Genomic DNA, 20,198 nt, shown 5'->3' on the forward strand with positions numbered 1-20,198 from the left:
TATTAATCGCAAACAATTTATGAATTATATTGTTCATTACGTTTGATCCGTCATTGAAAATGACAAGATAGAGAAAGTATTTAATAAATAATTTACCGTTAAAGCTACTGTAAAGATCACTGTACGGAAGCAATAAACACTGTACAGTCGTGTGACCACATATTTGTGTTGGATTCGTAGCATTTATGTAATGTGCAAGTTGAATTTTACAGTAATGGTAGCGTGATTTTATAATGATTAAAGCTTACAGCTCGAAAAGTACTCGTTTAGTCTGGATCGTCCGGTTCGTGACATAACCAAAAAGTCTACTTCTTATGGGATCTCTGTAAATACATGCCTCGTGAAACATGATTCGTGTATTAGTGTCGTGTTCGAGGATTTCTAATGGTAGCACGCGAAAGCTTCACAACAGCAGTCGTTTGTTCGATTTTTGGGAACCAAAGAGATCGAATTATCCCGTGATACACGATATCGTAAAGAAAGAGGAAAAGTTGAGCCTGCTCGGAAGACTCAAAGCAGGATGTCGCGACATCAAGGGGGAGTTATCTCTATTCTTGACAGAAATGCGGGACCTTTTCAGAATTCATCATACCGAGATATTGCCGGATGCCAAAGAAATTCTTTGGAAGTTCGATGGAACGGAAGATTGTCGAAACAAATGGATCTTAAGTTGCGATAGCGACTATAACCAAGGTTTCTCGACTGCTAAGTAAGCATCTAATGCACATTGTTTAACGAGTAAAATTATTATTGTTTCCACTTGTTTTCTTTACCCCCTTGTGTAGTTAATCGATTTAGAAAACTAATGGCTCATATACAAACGATTAAAAATCGTTGAAATCACCTACAAATACCTTATCCTTCTTTCAGATTAGACTTTACACTTACCGGTACCGGACTGTTTCACGGTGAGCTAAATCCTCGACTACCTAAGGACGGTACAATCGGGAGAGCTGGTTATTGCAATATAACTACCGCAACGAAGAGAAAATCTTTTAAACGAGCGACTACGTACGATATCGATGCTTACAATTGTTTAGTTCTAAGAGTTCGGGGGGATGGCAGATGTTACATGCTGAATATGTTGCAAAGGGGATATGTCGATATCACGTGGTACCATAGTTATCACTATTTCTTGTACACCACTGGAGGTCCTTATTGGCAGGACGTTAAGATACCATTCGCGAAATTTGTATATAGTGCGAAGGGCGGGGTACAGGACGATCAGACACCTTTACCGCCTAACATGATCACACATTTCGGAATCACGCTCAGTGACACGAATCACGGGCCCTTCAAACTAGAGATCGATTATATCGGAGTGTGCTACGATGCATCCGTGTTCGAGAAATGTGCCTACGAAATGAACGACATGAGTCAATCTTAACCGCTGTAGAAAAATATAATAAATCTATGAAGAGGTGTATTAACATTGTATTTCTTAATTGCTCAGCGATTAATCATACACATGATGACACCTGTCTACTTTGTGTCCGTCTTTTTGCTCAGAAACTTGTATGTGTTTTTCGATAACAAGTAGCTTATACCACCTGCTAGCGTTGTCAACGCTGTCACGTAACACAGGCCCACCATAATCGGGTGATTCACAAAATGGAAAATTGGGGCAGCCAGAGTCCCAGCGGCGAACGATAACTGAACACCGGTGTTAATTTTACTTATGTATGTCGGCGCTAACTGTACAGTCGCGTGTGTGGGGTCGAAATACCTCGCCAGGGTTTTCTAAAACATTTCAATGAATCCATTGGTGAAGTATTTGATAGATGCTCCCTCTGTCCCATATTACAGACACATTTTGGTTCTATGTTTGCTCTAATGTTTACAGTAACTGCTAGTTTTCCTTAATGTATGGTAATTAGAATGTTTCTTGCAAGCGTGTTCTATGATAGGGGACAGAGAAAGTGTTCTTTCACGTGATACATACTGGTGGAGGTAAAGAACGGTATCTAATGTACGAAGCAGCAGAAACTAAGGCAACATCTCTCACAACAACAAGACACGTTAGAGGAATAGGAACCAATCCCACACAGGCCAGAGATAAGAACAGTGTGCCCACTAGCAATTTGTCGGCGACTGGGTCTAGAAAACTACCAAGCTTCGAAGCTTGTGTTATCCATGTACGTGCGATCCATCCATCTGCCATATCGCTGAATCCTGCAATTATTAAAAGCCACAGTGCTACCTGTAATGCAAGCGAAGAATATTAGTACGACTGAGTTGCAACGATATGTTAAATGTTGTTACATGTTACCTGATAGTCCTGCGACAAAATTAAATAACTCAAATAAGGGGATGCTACAATTCTACCCATACAAAGAAAGTTTGGCACTGTCCAAATATTCTCTTTCTCTATAATCTCCTCAACTTTTCGTTTGGTGTGCTTGATGTCTTGGAGTATTTGCGTTCTTAACGCTTTCCTTCTGGCTATTCGTTCGTTCTTCGAGACATAGTTTTTGTGGTGGTCGTTGATCCCAGTGGAATACACGCTCGTACGATATGTGAAATATTGTTTCAGACATTTCTCTAGCAAGCATCTGTTTGATGTTGCGGTCTGTTTGAAACGTAATATGGTACAGTAGCTCATTGCCATTTTTCCTGTTTTCGAAACGATACAAAGAAAAGAAACGAAATAGATAATAAATTTCTTTGGTTCTTAGCTCATGATCTCATTCGCAATTACGCATTTCACAACGTTACAAATACCGAGAACATAGAAAAATTGTGTAGTACCTACAACATGAAACAGACGAATTATAATTCAACGGTATAAACGTAATTTGCCTGAAATTTCGAATCTTCTGAATCGTCTTTAACTTTCGGACCACTAGAATTAAAGCAATTCATGAGGAACAACATTTCATTCGTGTACATGTTTATTTAAACAGCGTTCTCGCGATACGTTTTAATTAGGCGTTCGAATTTCTCGTCGCATGCCGTTTCACTCAACATCGAATTATGTATATATACATACGAAATCTCGAGAGGTTATGTTAACCAAAAACAAATAACGCATGTGTCTTACCCCTATCAATTTAAACATTGCCGAGTCTCGTACGGCAGTAAAATTAATTCGAGATTGTCGCCTTTGTATGTAAACTACTATCACCGGTTATAAAATTAATTCGAAGATTTTATCGATGTGTTTACTATTCTCTAAATTAAGAGACATGATTATCTACAAGTGATGCTGAACAATATGGCAGAATATGCATGCGGTGGTCTATATTAAATAAAGTTATTCTCGTTGGAAACAAAGTTAACTGCGACACCGTGGAATAAAATTATCGATCCTATTTCGATCGACTTTGAAACGTTTCGCAAACGACATAATGTGCGCATCAAATGGAAGGAGAATAAGCGAACCATCCTCTAACATAAAATATACATATAATTTTTTTGAATACGCGAGGTGAAGGTGCGTTAACAAAATATCGATTATCGATAACGTAAACCATCGTTTTTCGATATTCATGCCTCGACTCCCGCGTTAAAATAACAATTTCGAAAGAACATTCCTACGATTAACGTTGTCAACGTTTTAATTATCCCATTCTCGGAGCTTTTTTATTTCTTTATTTCACAGGATGTCCCAGGATGTCCCAGGATGGGTGGTATAAACGACCATGGCATATTTATATATAATAACATTTTATCGGTCTACTATGCGCGCTGTTGAATAGGAATCGTCTGACCACGATCAGCCTATTCTACTTCCAGCGAATGCAGTAGTACAGATCGACCCTTGGCCCGTACCTAGTCACTTCAATGGGTAAAGTCGGATAAAGCGGTTTATTTCTTCCGTTCTGCTCGGCAAACAATTACGAAAAAATTCAGGAACATTCTACCTGATGGTACACACTACTGTGAATTTTTTCCGAATTTTTCTACCGCAAAATCGATTTTTAAAAAATTCCAGAAACTAAAAATTGCTGGAGTCAGTTGAAGCGATAGGAGATTCTGCCATCTTCTAGCGGAGAGACGATGGAATTCCTGTAGAGACGGTGACCGCCAGTTTTGCCACAGCCTGTACACGTTCGTATTGCAAATGAGAACCGCTGCCGATCGGAGTGCCCCTCGTCGGAGCATGATAGCGTCCGGTGTCGCGCAGGCGTACGGCTGGTCGAGGTACTGCAGGCGCACACGTCTCGGGGAGCAACAGAGTGCTGTGTGTACAACCCCCGCCCACGTATTATTATTCGGTCAGCTCGTGTAACCACGTTTCACGGGGATCACGAACGCAAGGTAGAGGAGGCGCCTCGTGCCGGAGAAACAAGTCCCGCGGACACCGAGAGCGGATGATGAGTCGTTTATTACAAGTCGTGGACTCGCCGCGTTGTCCGATCGACACAACCACGTAAAGAGGAAGGCTTTAATGCGACACAAGGACGAGCATGATTCTGGCTGGATCAGACCATTTTCTGGCGGGTAAGTCCACTATACCGAATCCTCCCTCTCTCTACGCGATATAATCCGCTATTCCAGCGATCGGGGATGCTTGATCGATCCCCGAAAAAAGCCTCTCGCGACCATCGTCCTCGACGATATTAACACACCCGAGAGAGCCTAATCGTGACCGATCGTCCCGTTAGGTGGACACCGACAAACTCCCCCCTTCCCCTCCCTCTCCCACACTGACACATGTGTGCCAACAACGGTCAACTTTTCATGGCTCCAACAAATGCGACGGCTCTCTGTGTGCCTGTGTGCTAGCTGTCTACGCGACCGGACCACCGTGTACGTATACGTGTGCGTGTGCATGTGCGTGTGCGTATGCGTGCGCGTGTTGCTCTCGAACGTGCCATGTCCCGTCCCCATTGGTGTTCGTGCGCAGCGGTGGTGGAAGTGTTGCGTGTCGGGAGGATTGCATTAGCAAGGGGAGAACACTAGGCAAATTTTCGTTCATCGTTCCGCGACACCTGGACGCACGGACGTTCTTTGTTCTCGTTTGTCGAACCGAGGCCGCCGATTCGAATTCGAAATATTACCGAGAAAACGACGACCTTGCACGCGCGTCACCCGTTGATTGATTTGACAGTTAGACGCGACGAAAATTAAGATGTCTCTTGTTCACCCGAGACCGTAATTAAACATGACAAAACCAACCGGGATTTCTTTCGAATACTAATCGTGTTTCTCTCCGAGAACAAATATCGAGGTCTCGTGTGTACTCTGGAGGGAAGAGGAACATGTGTACAGACATTAACTGAATTATTCGCTCGCATCCTTAACCCCTTGCTGACTACGATCTCCATATCCAGAGGGTATAGCTCGAACGTTATCATTTACAATTAGAATTCGTCTGTGGTGGGGTAAATGTGAATTTTTAAGAAAATGGGAGGAATCCATTTCAACTCTGATATTTTTAATTTACAATTATCGCGAATATATGTGTCCACGAGGAATTATTCTATTTTATTTCTCTGCGGTATACAGGGTGTCCCAAAAATGATGTAGTTGAAATTTTGCCAGGGGGTTGCCATTTTATTGTGGTAAAATATACGGTCGCATAGAAATTGTTAAATATGAAAACATATAATGGCAAATAACGATAAATAGGAAATCTTACGTTGATACCTCCTACCGTTGTTTTTATTTCAATGTATAGCTTTTTTACAACACAGCAAGAGGTCAAGGATAATTTTTTTTTTTTTTTTCGAACATTGTCAAAAGAGCCAGCAGACTTTCGCGATCGACTAATCGAAGTGCATCGCGTGGTTCGAACGGGTGGAAAAATGCATTTGCGATTCGAGGGGGAAGAAAATATCGATGATCCATGGTGGATGGGGGCTCAAGGTATAGTTCCGTTGTCATGGCAGCTGAGTTTCGAACAGTTTCGAGAACGATCCGCTCGGATTTTCGCGGCGTGTGCCATCGATCCTGAGGACGAGTGTCCGTTTCTCGGCGCGCGTTCATCGGCCGTTCGAGAATAATTCAAGGCGGACCGGCCTGCTTCTCTCGTCCGCAATGCGCAAAACGAGGAGTTTTTGTTGGAGCGCGCCGGCGAGCGACGCCTCGGATAATGCACGGTTCCGTCGTCAAAGGGCGGCGATTATAATTATCGCCACGAGGATCGGCCGATCGAACCGAAAGTCCTCGGAAACGTAAACGGAAACGGAAATCCTCGGCGTCGCTGGCCTCCCGAGCGACGCGACAGCGCGACGACGACGCGCGACATTGGCGGCGGCGCAGCGCGCAGTAGTGCGGGTCGACGATTTCTCAGACGTTCTCGAGAAATTGTTGAACCGCGAACGACACCCCAACGAAACCTTGACTGAAAAATACTGAAAAATCAGTCCCTTTAATCCTTTGCACTCGAACCTATTTTAACTACAAAATGAAACATTTTTTCCGGCCTAGAATATTTCCCTTCTGTATATTTACTTTCATGTTATACACACGAAAATGGTACAATTTTGCTCGTGCAATACTGAAATGTTTAGTAATTTATTAAATGCAAGTAAATTTAGTAATGTGAAAAATATTTTGAATAATGATACAGCAATTTTTAGTGGCGCCTCACAGTCGCCATTCGAGTGCTAAGTAAATTTGAATGTATTTTTGGATCTTTTAACAGTATTCTTGGGTAATTTTTGTAAATGATATCGCTTCGTCGAATTGCGAGACCCCTTCGTAGGAGTCATAAGACATCGGAATATTTTGGCTCCAGAAAATAAAAAGGAAGTTGGTGAAGTAGTATACTTTAGCTTTGAACAGTTCTTTTTATCAAGGAGATTTATTTTAATTTATTTTGTTTGTTTTCTTCCGCAAGTTAATTTTATTCTAGCACACTTCGCCTATGATATTTTACATCTATTTTCGTCGCTGGGGTTGGGATTCAGCAGCAACCCTATCTCTGCACTCTGCCTTTTACGCGGTTGTTCCCGATTGTTCTTCGGTTTGTCGTTCATTGATGCTCGAGAGAAAGTCGTTAACCCTTCCTAATAGTAACAATCAGGGTCGCTCGAGAATCCGTGCCAGTGCAGAGTAAAACGTCAAAGGGAAACATAGTGTTGAAAAGAGAAATATTAAGACGTTTGTTGAAAAAAAATTGTTTCGATTAATTTAGTTTCTCCGTTTTTCTATAGAACCGCCAGACACGGTCAACAGATTGTATAAAAAATCTTCACCGCCGTTACATATTGTGAGGCAAGGGGTTAATTAGGTCACGTTGAGACAATTTGACCAACGTCTGAATTATTTTTTATTGGAAGGAAAAAGGTGCAAGGGACGGAAAAAAGTGTCCTCTAAAAGGGCAATTATTTATCGTGTACGGGGGGGAAAGGCGTTCACCCGTGCATATATCGAACGCGTTCAAACACCGGCGACAGATTAGGTCGTGACGACCTGGAATAATTAACAGTTGCTCCGATTGTCGTCGGGGGTGCCCCGCATTGGTCCAAATTGAACAAAATTTCACTACCAAAAATTCAGTCCATTCGACCGAAAAATTTAATGAAAAAATAAATATTCTGCTGAAATAATGTTGTCCGCCCGATTTTTCCAGTACCTGTGGAAGCGACAGCGTTTCTAGCTGCCGTTGCTGGTTTCGTGTTCCTGCTGTTGGCTCTGTTTTTGTACCTGTCCCGGAAGTGGTGTTTCACCCCGCCGTCCACGACCACGCTCTTCGGCGGCGTTTGCGTGCCCTTATGCGAGTCCAACAACAGCTCTACTTCTCAGATCGCGAAGAACATAGGTAACCACTCTCTTCGTGCACGGTTAAATTTACACGACTCGGCCCTTTCCGAATAGAGAAAATTTGCCCATCAGTAATTGGCGCCTCCCACCTTCGGATTTGTAGCACCAATAGATAGCTGAGATTCTTCCGATAAAAACGAGTCGAAACACGACATAAATCGGACTAATCGGCCAAGGGTTAATCAGCAGGGTGGTCTTTTTAGTGTTCGATTTTCTGCCGCAGGAAAAACATTTTCCTACTCGGATCCAGAGACCAGCTCCGATTCTGAGGAAGACGCTCTTCGTCGATTGAATCCGCGTCCTCCGCCACCCCCGGACACCCTCACCATACAAGCTGAAGATGGTCCCACCATCGTGGGTGAGTAGCTTTATCCTATCCTACGATTTCTATCTGAAAGGACAGCTATTAATTTAAGGGGTGATTCCCCATGACGGTATAAGACGAAAATGAGGAGTAAAAGAATTGTGATTTCGCCTTAATTCTTTAGTTGTTTACGATTAAAAATCCGCCTGAAATGCGGCAACCCGGCCAACAGAGATGTACTTTTATGACGTAAGCAACGTACACCTCTGTTGGTCGGGTTGCCGCATTTTAGGTGAATTTGGAATTGACAATAACTAGAAAATGAAGCCGAAATCGCAAGTTGTTTATTCTTCCTTTGTCTTGGAGAACCACCCGTTAAATTTTCTCCCACATGTGGTCGAACACTCTGTAGTTTTTAAAATGGTTGGCCATAAAACGACTCGTCTTTTTCAGACGCTGGCACCACCTCCAGCAGCTGCACGGAGGAGCACACCCCCACCGATCAACAACAGGTGAACCAACAGGAACTAAACTGCGAAGACGCGGTTTCCACGTATCGCGATCGAATATCGTGTTCTCGATCCGAGCCGCTGGTATATAAATAATTAATCGGTCCCCGGGCATCCGCGCGTGTTTGTTGTCACGCGACCCTTTACTGCACCGCATTGTACAAACCATACGCGCCGGTTCTCTGTCATTTATCGCTATAACACGTTGGATCTGGTAAGATTGAATTCGACTGGATTAAAGAATCAAATATTTGATTAAGGGAAGTTATGTCGACCCTTTGAGCTTTTGAGACCAGCTGTACTGTCCACGTCCGAGCCTGGTATTTTACAAAGTCTAGTAGTCACAAGTTATTTATTAGAACATAGCGAGGAGTCTTCATTTTTAACACTGAACCTACCCAGCGGTAAAACTAACTGGTCTGTGTTGCTTTATAAATCTTACGCTTAAAGTTTGTGCAATTTTTATTATGTGCTTGAGTGAAGAGATGTGTGCAATAATTGTAAAATACAAAATTTGAAACTGATCGTTTGATTAGTGGCAGATTCAGTGTTGAATGATCCTACTGAAATAGGGAGGCTATATTGCAAGTCAGCTGTATTATCTACATTTGAGTTTAGTGTACAAGGTGTACAACCTGAACGTTTGTAAACTATTTTCTTAGAATGTAGTGAAGACATCAACTTCATTTCTGTCTAAATGAAACAGTTCACCGGGGCTAAGATGTTAAGATCGCCGGACTAAAAGTGCTCATGGTGCTCGTCAAAATGGTGCATACATTTACCAGATCCAACGTGCCCATGCCCCACGAAAACGGTTTCCGCATTGTACAATTCAGATTTGAACGCGGTACATCTTTTGTTTAGTGCGTAGTGGATGTCGGGGCATCCAGTATCCTGCTGGGCACCAGGGAACAAGAGGTGGAGGTCGAACAGAATGGGCCGACGACCAACGACGTCATCACGACGATGGGCACCGTCGCCGAAGAAGTGGGCAGCCTCGAGGTTGCGTTCTTGTACGACGCCCCCATGCGCGAGATGACGGTTCGTGTTGCAGACGAATTGTTTCGAATACCAATCAGAGAATCACTAACAAATCACTTGCGAATCTGTATTTCCATTCAGGTGCACGTACTTCAAGGACGAAACTACCCGGAGGGCATAGGCGGCAGTCAAGTTCGACTGGTTTTGCTACCATCGAGGAAGCAACGTCGCAAAACTCGGGTGCGACAGGGCTCGTCTCCGCAGTACATGGAGAGCTTCCTGCTTCCTCGGGTGAACCCTGAGGACGTGAACGCTATGGGGGTGCGGCTGCGAGTCTACTTCTGGGGTGGAAGAATGCGTCGAGAGAGACTGCTCGGCGAGGCCAGGGTCTCCTTCGATCAAATCAATCTTCAGCTTGAGACGACTCTTTGGTTGACGCTGCAGCCGCCTCCTTCGTCTTCGGTAAATCTTCATAGTATATACTGTAATTGGCAGAATGTCTTGGAACTGACAGTGAGTCCTCAGGGACCATTTCGAACACGAGCTCAGTGTCGCCAGATTAACAGGTCCATTGTAAGACTGACTCGGTTATGTTTTCTCTTAAAGGTACAAGACTGGGCGACAACCGGCAGCTTGACTCGCAGCGACTCGACAGGCTCTCAGCAGTCGGTCCAGTCGTACGCCTCGCCCACTGTGCCTCCTTATGGCAGCAGTATGAAGGGTGGAAGCGTCGCGGAGATTCTGATCTGTTTGTCGTACAACGGGACGACGGGACGTTTAGCGGTCGAAATAATCAAGGGGTCACACTTCCGGGGCGGCGGTGGCAACGACACCAAGCCGCCGGATACGTACGTCAAGCTCGTTCTTGTGGACAGCAACGACCACGAGATAGAACGGTCGAAAACGGGGCTGAAGCGTGCCCAGCCGAATCCTCTTTACAAGGAAACGTTCATATTCCAGGTAAAGCTGCATCCTTCTGTAATCAACAGGATATCGGAACTTGATCATATCTTAACCCCTCGAGGACGAAGATCAAATTTTTCGTCACGCCATAACCGACGAAGAAGACTGATTGTGTTTTTGTTTGCAGGTCGCCCTGTTCCAGCTGGCGGACGTGACGCTCTTCCTGTCGGTGTACAACCGGCGAAGGGGAAGCATGGGCAAGAAAGGAAGAGAGATGATCGGCTGGCTGAGCCTGGGCCTGAACAGTTCCGGGCCCGAGGAGCTCCAGCATTGGAACGACATGCGTGCAGCGAGCTACCCGACGCAGGTCCAGCGTTGGCACTCGCTGCTGCGACCCTGAAGACAGAGTTCCTGTTCACGGAGAAACATTTTATGCTAAGGACACGGACATGGTACGCATCAAACGATCGACGGAGACACGGTTAAAAGAGACATGGACTTTTGCCTCGACGGTCGTTGGACCACGCACCAAAAAATAATATTGAAGAAAAGAGAGAAACACCGTTTCACAACGAGAAACAGCTAAAAAGAAAGGAGAAGAACAGCAACACCATCGACCGAATGGAAGATACGTATATATACTCTTTTTAGAGGCGACGCCCGGGTCTTATGAGACCCCAACCGGGCCCGTCCACTGCCTGACACGTCTCTGTCTGTGTCGTCGATCCTGCGAACCAGAGCCACGTCGTCATCAATTTTACGCACGCGGTAACGCTCCGAGTTACAGAAACTCTCTATCGATGTACCAAGTACATTATCCCCCTTTTTGATACGCCGGACGGAGTCGTGGGTGTTTTCAGCGTACGATACTACGTATGTATATCTAATTAGACACTCTAACGAACCGCGGTACCGCGAGACAAACACTTTTCACACGGCCACACAACCGCGCGGTTCCAGGGTGTTCGCTTTAACCACCGGTTTCCAATGGGAGTTCACAACATACGTGTTTATAGCACAGGGGGTTAACAAAGGCAAGTACGCTGATGTTTTGTTTATCTGACGACTCGTCTCCTTGGGTGAACTACAGTGATTTCTCTGTACATGTAACTCGGCAGAACCAGGGACAGTCTAAATTATTTCTTTGTGGCTTCAAGGAAATTTAAAAAGAGGAACACCCTGTACACCCTGTACACACATAAGTACGCGAAAAGAAAAGGTATCTCGTTTATCTTGATCATCTTACACGAGAAGGTAAACATTTTCCTGTGTTTTTTTTTTTAATTAATATTTCCATCGTACAGAAAAAAAAAATTCGCCAAAACGTAGCCGTTCTATATTGAAATTCTCTCTTAACGTTCTTTGCTTGTTGTATTTTATTCGTCAATGTTGTTAAAATGACGAATACGTTCCTTAATTTACCAAAATTGTATATTTGAAGCAGCAGACGCAAATTGGATATTTTTCCCATGACTAGTGTAGTCGACAGAAAAGTCGAAAGTGTTAAAATTCTGTTGAATTCACCGGGTCAAAACTGGCCCGGTCACCGCGAGGGTGATCCAGATGAACGAGTAGTCTACCTCGTGTACAAGTACGCGTTGTACGCGGACAATTCTCTCGGTCCCGAAGCGATGGCGCGAATACCGCGAAAACGAAAGAAACAAAGAGAAAAAGAAAAGCAGAGTATGAAACCGCGGCATCGATACGAAACTCTCCGACTCGATTATGTGCCTGAGCCAACCTTGACCGTTTATTTTTTACTTTGTGCCTTTCACCATTTTTAGGCCGCGTGTCCGTCGACGGAGAATCGTCGTGGGATACACAGCCGGGTCGAGAGTTCGCTAAGCAAAACGTACAATTCTCACGTTCACTTAAATCTCTCTCTACTGTCGTCCACCTATCCGTCTCCCGGCTCCGCGCGACACTTTCTCAACGGATATCACGCTTGTTCGGACGAGTCGATTACGACGAATCCCGATGTCCCTCCTCCCCGGGTCATTCCTGACCCATCGGGACACGCGACGCAAGGTTCGAGAATGGATTGACTAGCGAGACCGCGAATTAACCCCGTAAGGGGACCCTCCGGTCGGATAAAACGGATTTTGAGGAGCGTTCCCTCCGTAACGTCGCGCGACGAGACGGAGAACGCCGCCTTGTACTTTCCCCTCGTTGACTGGCGACCGATTGTCGCTAAGGGGGTCGCCGAAGCAACGTATTTTCGCAGTACAAAATCTGAAAAGTAAATGGCCAATACTTGTTAGTCAACGAGAGTAGAAGAACATACTTTGAACGCGTTTTCCTCGAAACTACATTTGGCGAAAGTTCCGGAAACGCCCATGCTCCGCACTGGCTGGAATTTTTTAAAAATACGTTTCTTTTGACAAACATGATGATTACGCGAAGGATTTTCGGCGTCTCGAAAGAAAATTTATTACCATTTCAGTGTCGTCGCCTACCTTATCGACACCGCATAAGGGAGTGACACTCGAATGAAATATTTTCTTCGAAACGCCGAAAATCCTTCTCGCAATGGTTATTTTTGTCAAAAAAGAACCTATTTACAAAATTTCAGCGTATTCGGAGCATAAAGGTTTTCGAAAGTACAGCTCCGAATTTTTTAAATATTGTAATCGCAGTTTTAGGGAACTTAACGAACCGGGCTCGCTATCGCGTTGTCTACAAACATAACTTTTAATATCCACACTCTCTTTTTTATCTACATTTCTTCCTGTAGAGAACTATTTTTTGGCACCTCACTTCAAATGCGCACCGATCACCTTTTATCTTGTCGTCACGGTTGCAGATAAGGCGATAGCCAATGAGAAGCTATTCTGAATTTTGATTTCGAAAATGGTACAAGAATCACGTAGGAAATGTACCGATAGAGAGGAATTCAAGAGGAACAGTTTTCTAGTGTTTTAAATGATAAAAAAGAATTTATAGAAGTCGGTTAGTTGTCGAGTGTTTTGATTGGAGGGTTCCCTTAGTTGCGACGATCCTAGGACCGGTGTTAACCGGTTTCGAACAAGGAACAACTCGAAGAGGAACGCGAGGCTGTGAAATTCTTGTATACTCTTTCGTTTCTCGCGCGCTCCCCGCTCACTCCATACGATCGCGTTCGCTGACTCCCACCAGAATTGGTCGCAAGTCCTTAACTAATAGAATTGATCCTCAGTATGTGGTCAGAAAATCATAAATTGCTCTTTCGAATAGCACACAACTCATTTCATATACGATCATAGCACAACATTTAAAAAACATATTTTTATTTCATGTGAAAATCTTTTAAAATAGTTAGGTGTTAATCTGAAACACTTTATTATGGGTTCAGTTTATAACATTCGTAAAATATTCAACATGATATGGTGAACTCTCAACATTTTCGAAACAAAATAAATCTTTGGTAACCCCTTGTATAGGCAACCGGGCAGCCAAACACTCATTTACTATGTTTTCTTCAGCAACTTCTTCTGCTCGTTCAAAAATATCACGAGACTAATATAAATGTCCATTCTTTAAACATTTTACGACATCGATTTATAATTTCAAAACAAAAATTTACTCAAAAAATCTTAAAATTGTAGCGTTAGAGGTTTGAAGTCGTGCGTGCATTTTGGTTGCCTACGCAAGGGTCAATCGTCGCCCCAGTCGGTAAGGGAGGACAGCTTGCAACCTTGTAAACGTTCGAGTGAAAGAACACGGTAGCAAGGTCAATGTCAAAGGTCAGCGAACGTGTTAAGACGCGAGTAGAGGGCGGTGTAAAATTCGAAGCATTAATTAAGCTTCATTAGACTCTGGTAGATGATCGTTGTGAGTGCAAAAATTCGCACCGACGCTTTCTTCGTGCGAGACACGTTGTTTCCCTCCCTATCGTCCCGCGAATCGACGCAACGAGACACTACGGGCTAGTGGACTCGATTTCCTATTGGCTGGCGACCGAACGTCGCCACGTGACCAGTCTCCCAGTGGGGGAAAGCAACGGGACGCTAAGGAGGGAACGAATGTAGATTCGATAATGCGCGGACGTATGCATGTGTGTATGAGTATGCGTGAGACTATAGGGACGTGTGAGCGACTCAATCAGGGCATTGAGGGGTTAAAACAGTTGGCCATTTAGGGGACGGTATACGAGGACAGAGACTCACAATTCAAACGACGCACAATAAACTCGCAAAAGCGCACCCCGTAAACGCAGATGTGATCGTAGAGTTGATACAATTACTTTAACTAACAGAGGTTTAGAGGCATACACACGTACGAGTAAATCGCGTGAAATAACGATAGAAACGTAGACGAAATCCGTAAACGATCCACGCGTTTATACACGTATAATTAGGAGAGATGGGGATTGGTTCAACTGAGCGAAGCGGGCGACTGACTAATGGATTATATAATAAAACATTAAAAAAAAAATATATATATAACGAACAAGAAAAAAGAAAACATAAAATAACAGATGCTGTGAATCGTTCAACGCTTGACTTTTTCAAGCTTTAGTGTTCTAGGTAATTAACGATGATTAATCCATGCTCGAACTATTCTCTCCCCCACTTTCTCTCGTTTACGTCTCATTTACAGTTACACGTGTTACGACGACATTCTGTAGACTCAGCTTTGATTGATTCGGCTTCCCCTTGTCGTTAGCGCGACCTAAGGGGGGGGGGGGATTTTTTCAAAATGAGAACTCAATGAAATTTTCTAAAACTTCTTATATATTTTCGGTTACATTTTAAAGTATGAATACAATTTTTTTACTTCAGCATGACCTTCTCTTGCGAGGTTAAATACAATCAGTTCCAATATCGAGTTTCCAATTGATTTTTTTTAGCTGATACTCGAGTCTCCCTCCCTTAGGGAACAGAGCGAGACGCTACGGATTAGTGGACGCTGTTTCCCGTAGGCCGACGACTCGCTGACGTCATCGGTGCGGTGTTGTATGTGACCAAGGACGGTGGGGGTAGAGGCGCGACGCTAAGGAGGGGAAACTGAACGCAAGAGACCATGGTGGAGAGATGTGCGGCGTGCGAACGAATCGTTCGCGTCTACTTTGATAAGCCCTTTGAAAGCGTAGCGCGACCTTAGTTAGCGTTCTTTAGGATAATTTTCACTTCTAAGTCCTGGCAAATTGTACAGGAAAATTGTACATTGTACAGTCTGTTTATAAACATCACGATGATTATGCGAAGAACGGGAAAAGAACGCGCCTTCAAGTGCGAGAGGGAAAAGAATAATGTAAGTGACCCTTTGTGTCCTTTTCTTCTTTATTGCATACATGCAATTCAATATATGCACGAAGTTAGTTGAAAATGTCGCGTATGCTGCGAACGAGAACGGTTCGGAATCGTTGGAATTGTATTAACTTAAAAAGGGAAGTTTATGGCACGTTTTATGTACTCGAAGGGCATAAAGGGCTCGTCGATGGTTGACGCTTTTTCAGGGTAATTTCTGTACCTTTCATTGTTTCCGATTCGTAATATTATCGTGACCGTATAGAGGTAGAACGCTCTGGCAACGCTGTCCAACAAATTCGAATATTTTCTCAAATTTTACTAATCTTCGATAAATATTTTGTACTGTAATAGTATAACAGTTACGCTGTTATTTCTTGGATATAATTATTCTGTACGCTCTCCGGTAAAAAAAGATTTAATATCACATTGTTTCAGCAACGATTCAATTGACAAAGACACCCGGAATGTGTCAATTTTAGAGATTTTTCAATTTATTTAAAAAATTAGGAACTTAGGAGGAAATCTAATTAGAGCACGCGATAGAGCAGATTTTTATCGTACAGAAACCATTAAAATATAATGCAAATTTTACTTTGATTTAATTATATCGATTAAATAGTTTGGCAATCGCGCGACTTTAGCAGCGGTGCTCAACTCGTAGCACTTTTCGCCGTCACACGTTGACGAGGCGTTATGACATTATAATGAAACATATTTGTTCAGAAGAATATTTATATGCAACAAGTATTGATACTAGCAAATACTAGCAAATAAGTATTAATATTAATAAGTGATAGAGATTTAATGGAAATTTGTTGAACAGTGCTGTGGGAGCTGCATAATGAAAAGTATGCGATCAGCGGGGACAGTTCGACTGCTATGGGGATAGTACAAGCATGGCCTTGAGCGGACAATTGATTTTGTTCGAAGGGTAGTTGAAGGCGACCGAGGGTGACTCGGTTGAAAACGCTTTAAAACATTGATCAGACGGCGGGCACGTATGGGAATGTTTAAATCTTTATTACTTAAGTACCGTTATCGGCGAGGTATGGATGTACACGTCGAATTATAATTCTCACGCTAACTCGTAAGCTGCATTGTTCACCGGTGTTCGAATTCTATCGTGTCGTTAAGTCAGTCTGGTTGTCATTACCAATAGGAAAAAGCGAGAAGAAAAGACAAGATTTACGAGTAGCAATCGCGAGGATTATAAACAGACTATCGTTGAATTTTTATCTATATATTTTATCTACAGCACTGTCTCTCTCTCTTTCTCTCCTCTCTCCTCTCTCTCTCTCTCCCTCTCATTCTCGATAAGTATTCGATTGAAGTTTGAACGTCTACTGCACAAAGTAATTACCTTAATCAATGTTATTACTTACAAATTAATAATAATATTAATACTAACATTAATAATAATAATAATAATGAATAACAATTATTATTATATCTGTCGCGTTTTATAAAAGTGTACTCTAATACAATTAAACGAATAAACTTACGAAATAGTTGTTATTGAACACGCATAAGGAGAGAAACAGAAATAAAACCTGTCAAAGTACATATTTCTCTAACAGCTCTTGCTTCTTTCTTGCGAGCAACGCTTCCTGAATGTCTTGCTGCGACGGTATCGCTCTTTGCGCGGTGATCTCGACTTCCGGCTCCGCTTCCGGCTCGTTTTTCTCGTTCTGCTCCTGCCACTCTTGCACGGCCTTCTCCCGACCTTCTTGCTCCGCTTTCTGCTCCAGCGGTAGCAAAATACCGTCGTCATCGTCCCTGTAGCCATAATAATCGGCGTCGATGTCCTTCATCAGCTCCGCGCGAGTTTTCCGAGGTGGAGGCGGAGGCTCTTGTTCGAAAAGCTCTCTGACCCCCGGCAGCTCCTTTGCTGCTCCAAAGTACTTGTACCCCCGATTCCCAGGGACCTAAACCAATTTTCTTAATAAATAACTTAATACATCGACTTCTGGTTATTGACCGGAGCACCTCAAAAGAATCGTATTGCTGACCTGAAGGGAAAACATACAAAACTTGCATGGCAATCAACGCGTTAATAGATGCTTTACCTCGCGCCCTTCGTGGTCCAGCATACGTGGACCCACTCTGGAGTAATCGGGCCCTCCCAACTCCTTTATCTGGGCCTCCCAGTGCCTTTTCTCTCTTAGCAGCTTGTTGATCTCATCGTTCAAGTCTCTGATTCTGAATTCACCTAGACCGGCATTCTGTATCTGTGCCACTTTCTTTGCAATTTCTCTGATGATCTGCATCCTCCATTTCTCTGCTTTCCTCAGGTCCCTGCATTCCGAAGCCAGGTATGGTCTTCTTTCCTGCTCTTTCCTGGCCCCTTCATTGCTTTGAGCTGCTCTCCAACGAGCCAGTGTGGTCCTAGAAAAGTAAACATAGTATAACGAGAAATCTTCAAACTCATAAATATAAGAAAAAAAGCTTAATTTTCGTGTACTCACATAGCCTTCTCCGCATTTCTTGCCTGAAGAGAGAAACGAATTTTGTTAATGACAGGAAATATATTTATTATAGCAAATTCAATACTGTTTACAGTACTTACCATTTTTTTAGATGGTTATAGTAACGTTTGACTGAATATACAAAGAATGTGTTTTATATTTTGTACGACTCGCGGTTTATAATTACAACAGTACCGTCGTGTAATTAACTATAATTTTTTATGATTACTTTTAGAGGGAAAAGCGTATTTTATAGGTTATCCACCGCACGTTTGAGGTTATGACAGTGTATACACAACAGTATTACCACGTGTGTTTGCAATAGTGTGTGTGAAAAATGACATTATAGTGCTCCGTTACAAATAATTCTTGCTGCTTTAGCCGTACGGATCAACGCAGAATCCGGCACGAATCATCTACTCACTGAAGGCCTCCGTACAGCGCCAATTAATGTAGCGGCAAAACGCTCAAACAGTTAACCAAACTTCTTTACCGATTACCGAGTCGGTAGTAAATTCCAATTTTACCGTGAGGGACACTTTATTACAACCACCGACGAGATATATATAAAGACTGCCAGCCCCCGTGTTAAACTGCGAGTCTCAAAGTGGGTCCCAGGTGGGTACTGGGAGCGGTCGGTAACGGCCGCAATCACCGACGAAATATTCTCGTCGGTGCCGCGGGGCACTAGAGCTCCCTTACCATTCCTGTGTCATCCTACCGTATCGGTCGGAACTCTAGTATTGTGGAACTAATATCGCAGACGAGATATAGGAGTAGGTCACAATTCAGTCATCTCATGTTTTGCTGTTTCGTGTCGCACGACATGAAATACCATGAGAATGTTCGTGGTATAAACATTTATTTTGTAAATCATATACACATTTATTTTGTATTTCAGCGTAATCATTCTATGTAAGAATTAACAATGAATAAATAAAGACAATGTAATAAAGACCTATCTGCCTATTTAATTATTGAACCCTCAATTTCCCTATGCTCCTAATAGAAAATACGATTTTCCGAAAATTTCTCGCCCGTGACTTGTCGTTGCCTTATTCTACTGAATTTCGGAAATTTTCGGCCGTCCGATTTGACGTCGACTTGTACTACCGAAATTTCGAAAAATTTTTGGCCGTCTGACTTGACGTTGACTTGTACTACTGAGTTTCAGAAATTTTTCGGGCGTCCGACTTGTCGTTGACTTATACTACTGGAAATCCCGAGAATTTTGGCCGTCTGACTTGGCGTTGACTTGTACTACTGAAAATCGGATACCTCCTTTGATATCATGTTCTCCTAATACAAAAGTGCAAATTTCCGAAAATTTCGTGAAAATCTCGACCGTCTGGCTTGTCGTTGACTTGTACTACTGACATTTCCAAGAATTTTGGCCGTCTGACTTGACGTTGACTTGTACTACTGAAAATCGGATACCTCCTTTGATATCATGTTCTCCTAATACAAAAGTGCAAATTTCCGAAAATTTCGTGAAAATCTCGACCGTCTGGCTTGTCGTTGACTTGTACTACTGACATTTCCGAGAATTTTGGCCGTCTGACTTGACGTTGACTTGTACTACTGAAAATCGGATACCTCCTTTGATATCATGTTCTCCTAATACAAAAGTGCAAATTTTCGCTAAAATTTCGTGAAAATCTCGACCGTCTGGCTTGTCGTTGACTTGTACTACTGACATTTCCGAGAATTTCGGCCGTCTGACTTGACGTTGACCTGTACTACTGAAAATCGGATACCTCCTTTGATATCATGTTCTCCTAATACAAAAGTTCAAATTTTCGCTAAAACTTCGTGAAAATTTCGACCGTCTGGCTTGTCGTTGACTAATACTACTGACATTTCCGAGAATTTTCGGTCGTCTGGCTTGTCGTTGACTTGTACTACTGAATTTCGTGCCACCTCCTTCGATATCATGTTCTCCTAATACAAGGTTCGATTCTCGGAATTTTCGAAAATTCTCAGAAATTTCAGTAGTTCAAGTCAACGTCAAGTCAGCCAGTCGAAATTTTCGCGGCTATATCAAAAATTTTGCTGTTCCCGAAATTTTCGAAAACGAATTTAATTTTAATGT

General features: G+C 43.0%; 4 protein-coding genes across 12 annotated transcripts; 2 read left to right on the forward strand and 2 right to left on the reverse strand.

Moving 5' to 3' along the window:
• The first annotated feature begins 7 nt into the window (after positions 1 to 7).
• Cia30 (complex I intermediate-associated protein 30) lies at positions 8 to 1,425 on the forward strand. Its single transcript, XM_076801085.1, has 2 exons — positions 8 to 709; positions 871 to 1,425. Exons 1-2 carry the CDS (start codon positions 348 to 350, stop codon positions 1,385 to 1,387), a joined length of 879 nt encoding a protein of 292 aa, XP_076657200.1. The 5' UTR covers positions 8 to 347; the 3' UTR covers positions 1,388 to 1,425.
• Cls (cardiolipin synthase) lies at positions 1,400 to 3,571 on the reverse strand. 5 transcript variants are annotated; one of them, XM_076801087.1, is made up of 5 exons: positions 3,041 to 3,571; positions 2,753 to 2,842; positions 2,270 to 2,613; positions 1,943 to 2,200; positions 1,400 to 1,740 (listed from the first exon to the last, which is right to left on the reverse strand). In XM_076801087.1, the coding sequence occupies exons 3-5, from the start codon at positions 2,606 to 2,608 to the stop codon at positions 1,483 to 1,485; spliced, it is 855 nt and encodes a 284-aa protein (XP_076657202.1). In that variant the 5' UTR covers positions 2,609 to 2,613; positions 2,753 to 2,842; positions 3,041 to 3,571; the 3' UTR covers positions 1,400 to 1,482. The 5 variants fall into 5 exon arrangements, with proteins under 5 accessions (XP_076657202.1, XP_076657201.1, XP_076657205.1 ...); XM_076801086.1 differs by having other exon boundaries at positions 2,749 to 2,842; XM_076801090.1 differs by lacking the exon at positions 2,753 to 2,842.
• A 377-nt stretch (positions 3,572 to 3,948) lies between these two features.
• On the forward strand, positions 3,949 to 13,680 carry Syt14 (Synaptotagmin 14). 5 transcript variants are annotated; one of them, XM_076801080.1, is made up of 10 exons: positions 5,474 to 5,811; positions 7,523 to 7,711; positions 7,937 to 8,071; positions 8,471 to 8,610; positions 9,391 to 9,567; positions 9,649 to 9,969; positions 10,114 to 10,467; positions 10,598 to 10,862; positions 11,062 to 11,629; positions 12,195 to 13,680. In XM_076801080.1, the coding sequence occupies exons 1-8, from the start codon at positions 5,616 to 5,618 to the stop codon at positions 10,808 to 10,810; spliced, it is 1,725 nt and encodes a 574-aa protein (XP_076657195.1). In that variant the 5' UTR covers positions 5,474 to 5,615; the 3' UTR covers positions 10,811 to 10,862; positions 11,062 to 11,629; positions 12,195 to 13,680. The 5 variants fall into 5 exon arrangements, with proteins under 5 accessions (XP_076657197.1, XP_076657199.1, XP_076657195.1 ...); XM_076801082.1 differs by lacking the exon at positions 5,474 to 5,811 and adding an exon at positions 3,949 to 4,443 and having other exon boundaries at positions 10,598 to 11,629; XM_076801084.1 differs by lacking the exon at positions 5,474 to 5,811 and adding an exon at positions 3,949 to 4,443 and having other exon boundaries at positions 8,471 to 8,529; positions 10,598 to 11,629.
• Positions 13,681 to 13,827: 147 nt separating this feature from the next.
• Positions 13,828 to 18,328, reverse strand: LOC143361579 (pre-mRNA-splicing factor ISY1 homolog). The gene is made up of 4 exons (XM_076801091.1): positions 18,208 to 18,328; positions 18,107 to 18,129; positions 17,708 to 18,026; positions 13,828 to 17,566 (listed from the first exon to the last, which is right to left on the reverse strand). The coding sequence occupies exons 1-4, from the start codon at positions 18,208 to 18,210 to the stop codon at positions 17,195 to 17,197; spliced, it is 717 nt and encodes a 238-aa protein (XP_076657206.1). The 5' UTR covers positions 18,211 to 18,328; the 3' UTR covers positions 13,828 to 17,194.
• Between the last annotated feature and the right edge of the window lie 1,870 nt (positions 18,329 to 20,198).

This window comes from Halictus rubicundus, chromosome 15 (genome assembly GCF_050948215.1).
Source record: "Halictus rubicundus isolate RS-2024b chromosome 15, iyHalRubi1_principal, whole genome shotgun sequence".
Lineage (NCBI taxonomy): Eukaryota > Metazoa > Arthropoda > Insecta > Hymenoptera > Halictidae > Halictus > Halictus rubicundus.

Excerpts from the sequence above, each read along its gene's own strand:
- Cia30 (XM_076801085.1), top strand. The coding sequence starts at position 348 with ATGATTCGTGTATTAGTGTCGTGTTCGAGGATTTCTAATGGTAGCACG. Across the intron at positions 710-870 it reads CAAGGTTTCTCGACTGCTAA|ATTAGACTTTACACTTACCG; the intron begins GTAAGCATCTAA and ends TCCTTCTTTCAG.
- Cls (XM_076801090.1), bottom strand. The coding sequence starts at position 2,608 with ATGGCAATGAGCTACTGTACCATATTACGTTTCAAACAGACCGCAACA. Across the intron at positions 2,201-2,269 it reads TTTTGTCGCAGGACTATCAG|GTAGCACTGTGGCTTTTAAT; the intron begins GTAACATGTAAC and ends CTTGCATTACAG. Across the intron at positions 1,741-1,942 it reads ACCGTTCTTTACCTCCACCA|AAAACCCTGGCGAGGTATTT; the intron begins GTATGTATCACG and ends GAAATGTTTTAG.
- Syt14 (XM_076801079.1), top strand. The coding sequence starts at position 5,616 with ATGTATAGCTTTTTTACAACACAGCAAGAGGTCAAGGATAATTTTTTT. Across the intron at positions 5,812-7,522 it reads ATGGTGGATGGGGGCTCAAG|TACCTGTGGAAGCGACAGCG; the intron begins GTATAGTTCCGT and ends CGATTTTTCCAG. Across the intron at positions 9,568-9,648 it reads CCCCCATGCGCGAGATGACG|GTGCACGTACTTCAAGGACG; the intron begins GTTCGTGTTGCA and ends ATTTCCATTCAG.
- LOC143361579 (XM_076801091.1), bottom strand. Across the intron at positions 18,027-18,106 it reads AGAAATGCGGAGAAGGCTAT|GACCACACTGGCTCGTTGGA; the intron begins GTGAGTACACGA and ends TTACTTTTCTAG. Across the intron at positions 17,567-17,707 it reads TGGACCACGAAGGGCGCGAG|GTCCCTGGGAATCGGGGGTA; the intron begins GTAAAGCATCTA and ends AAATTGGTTTAG.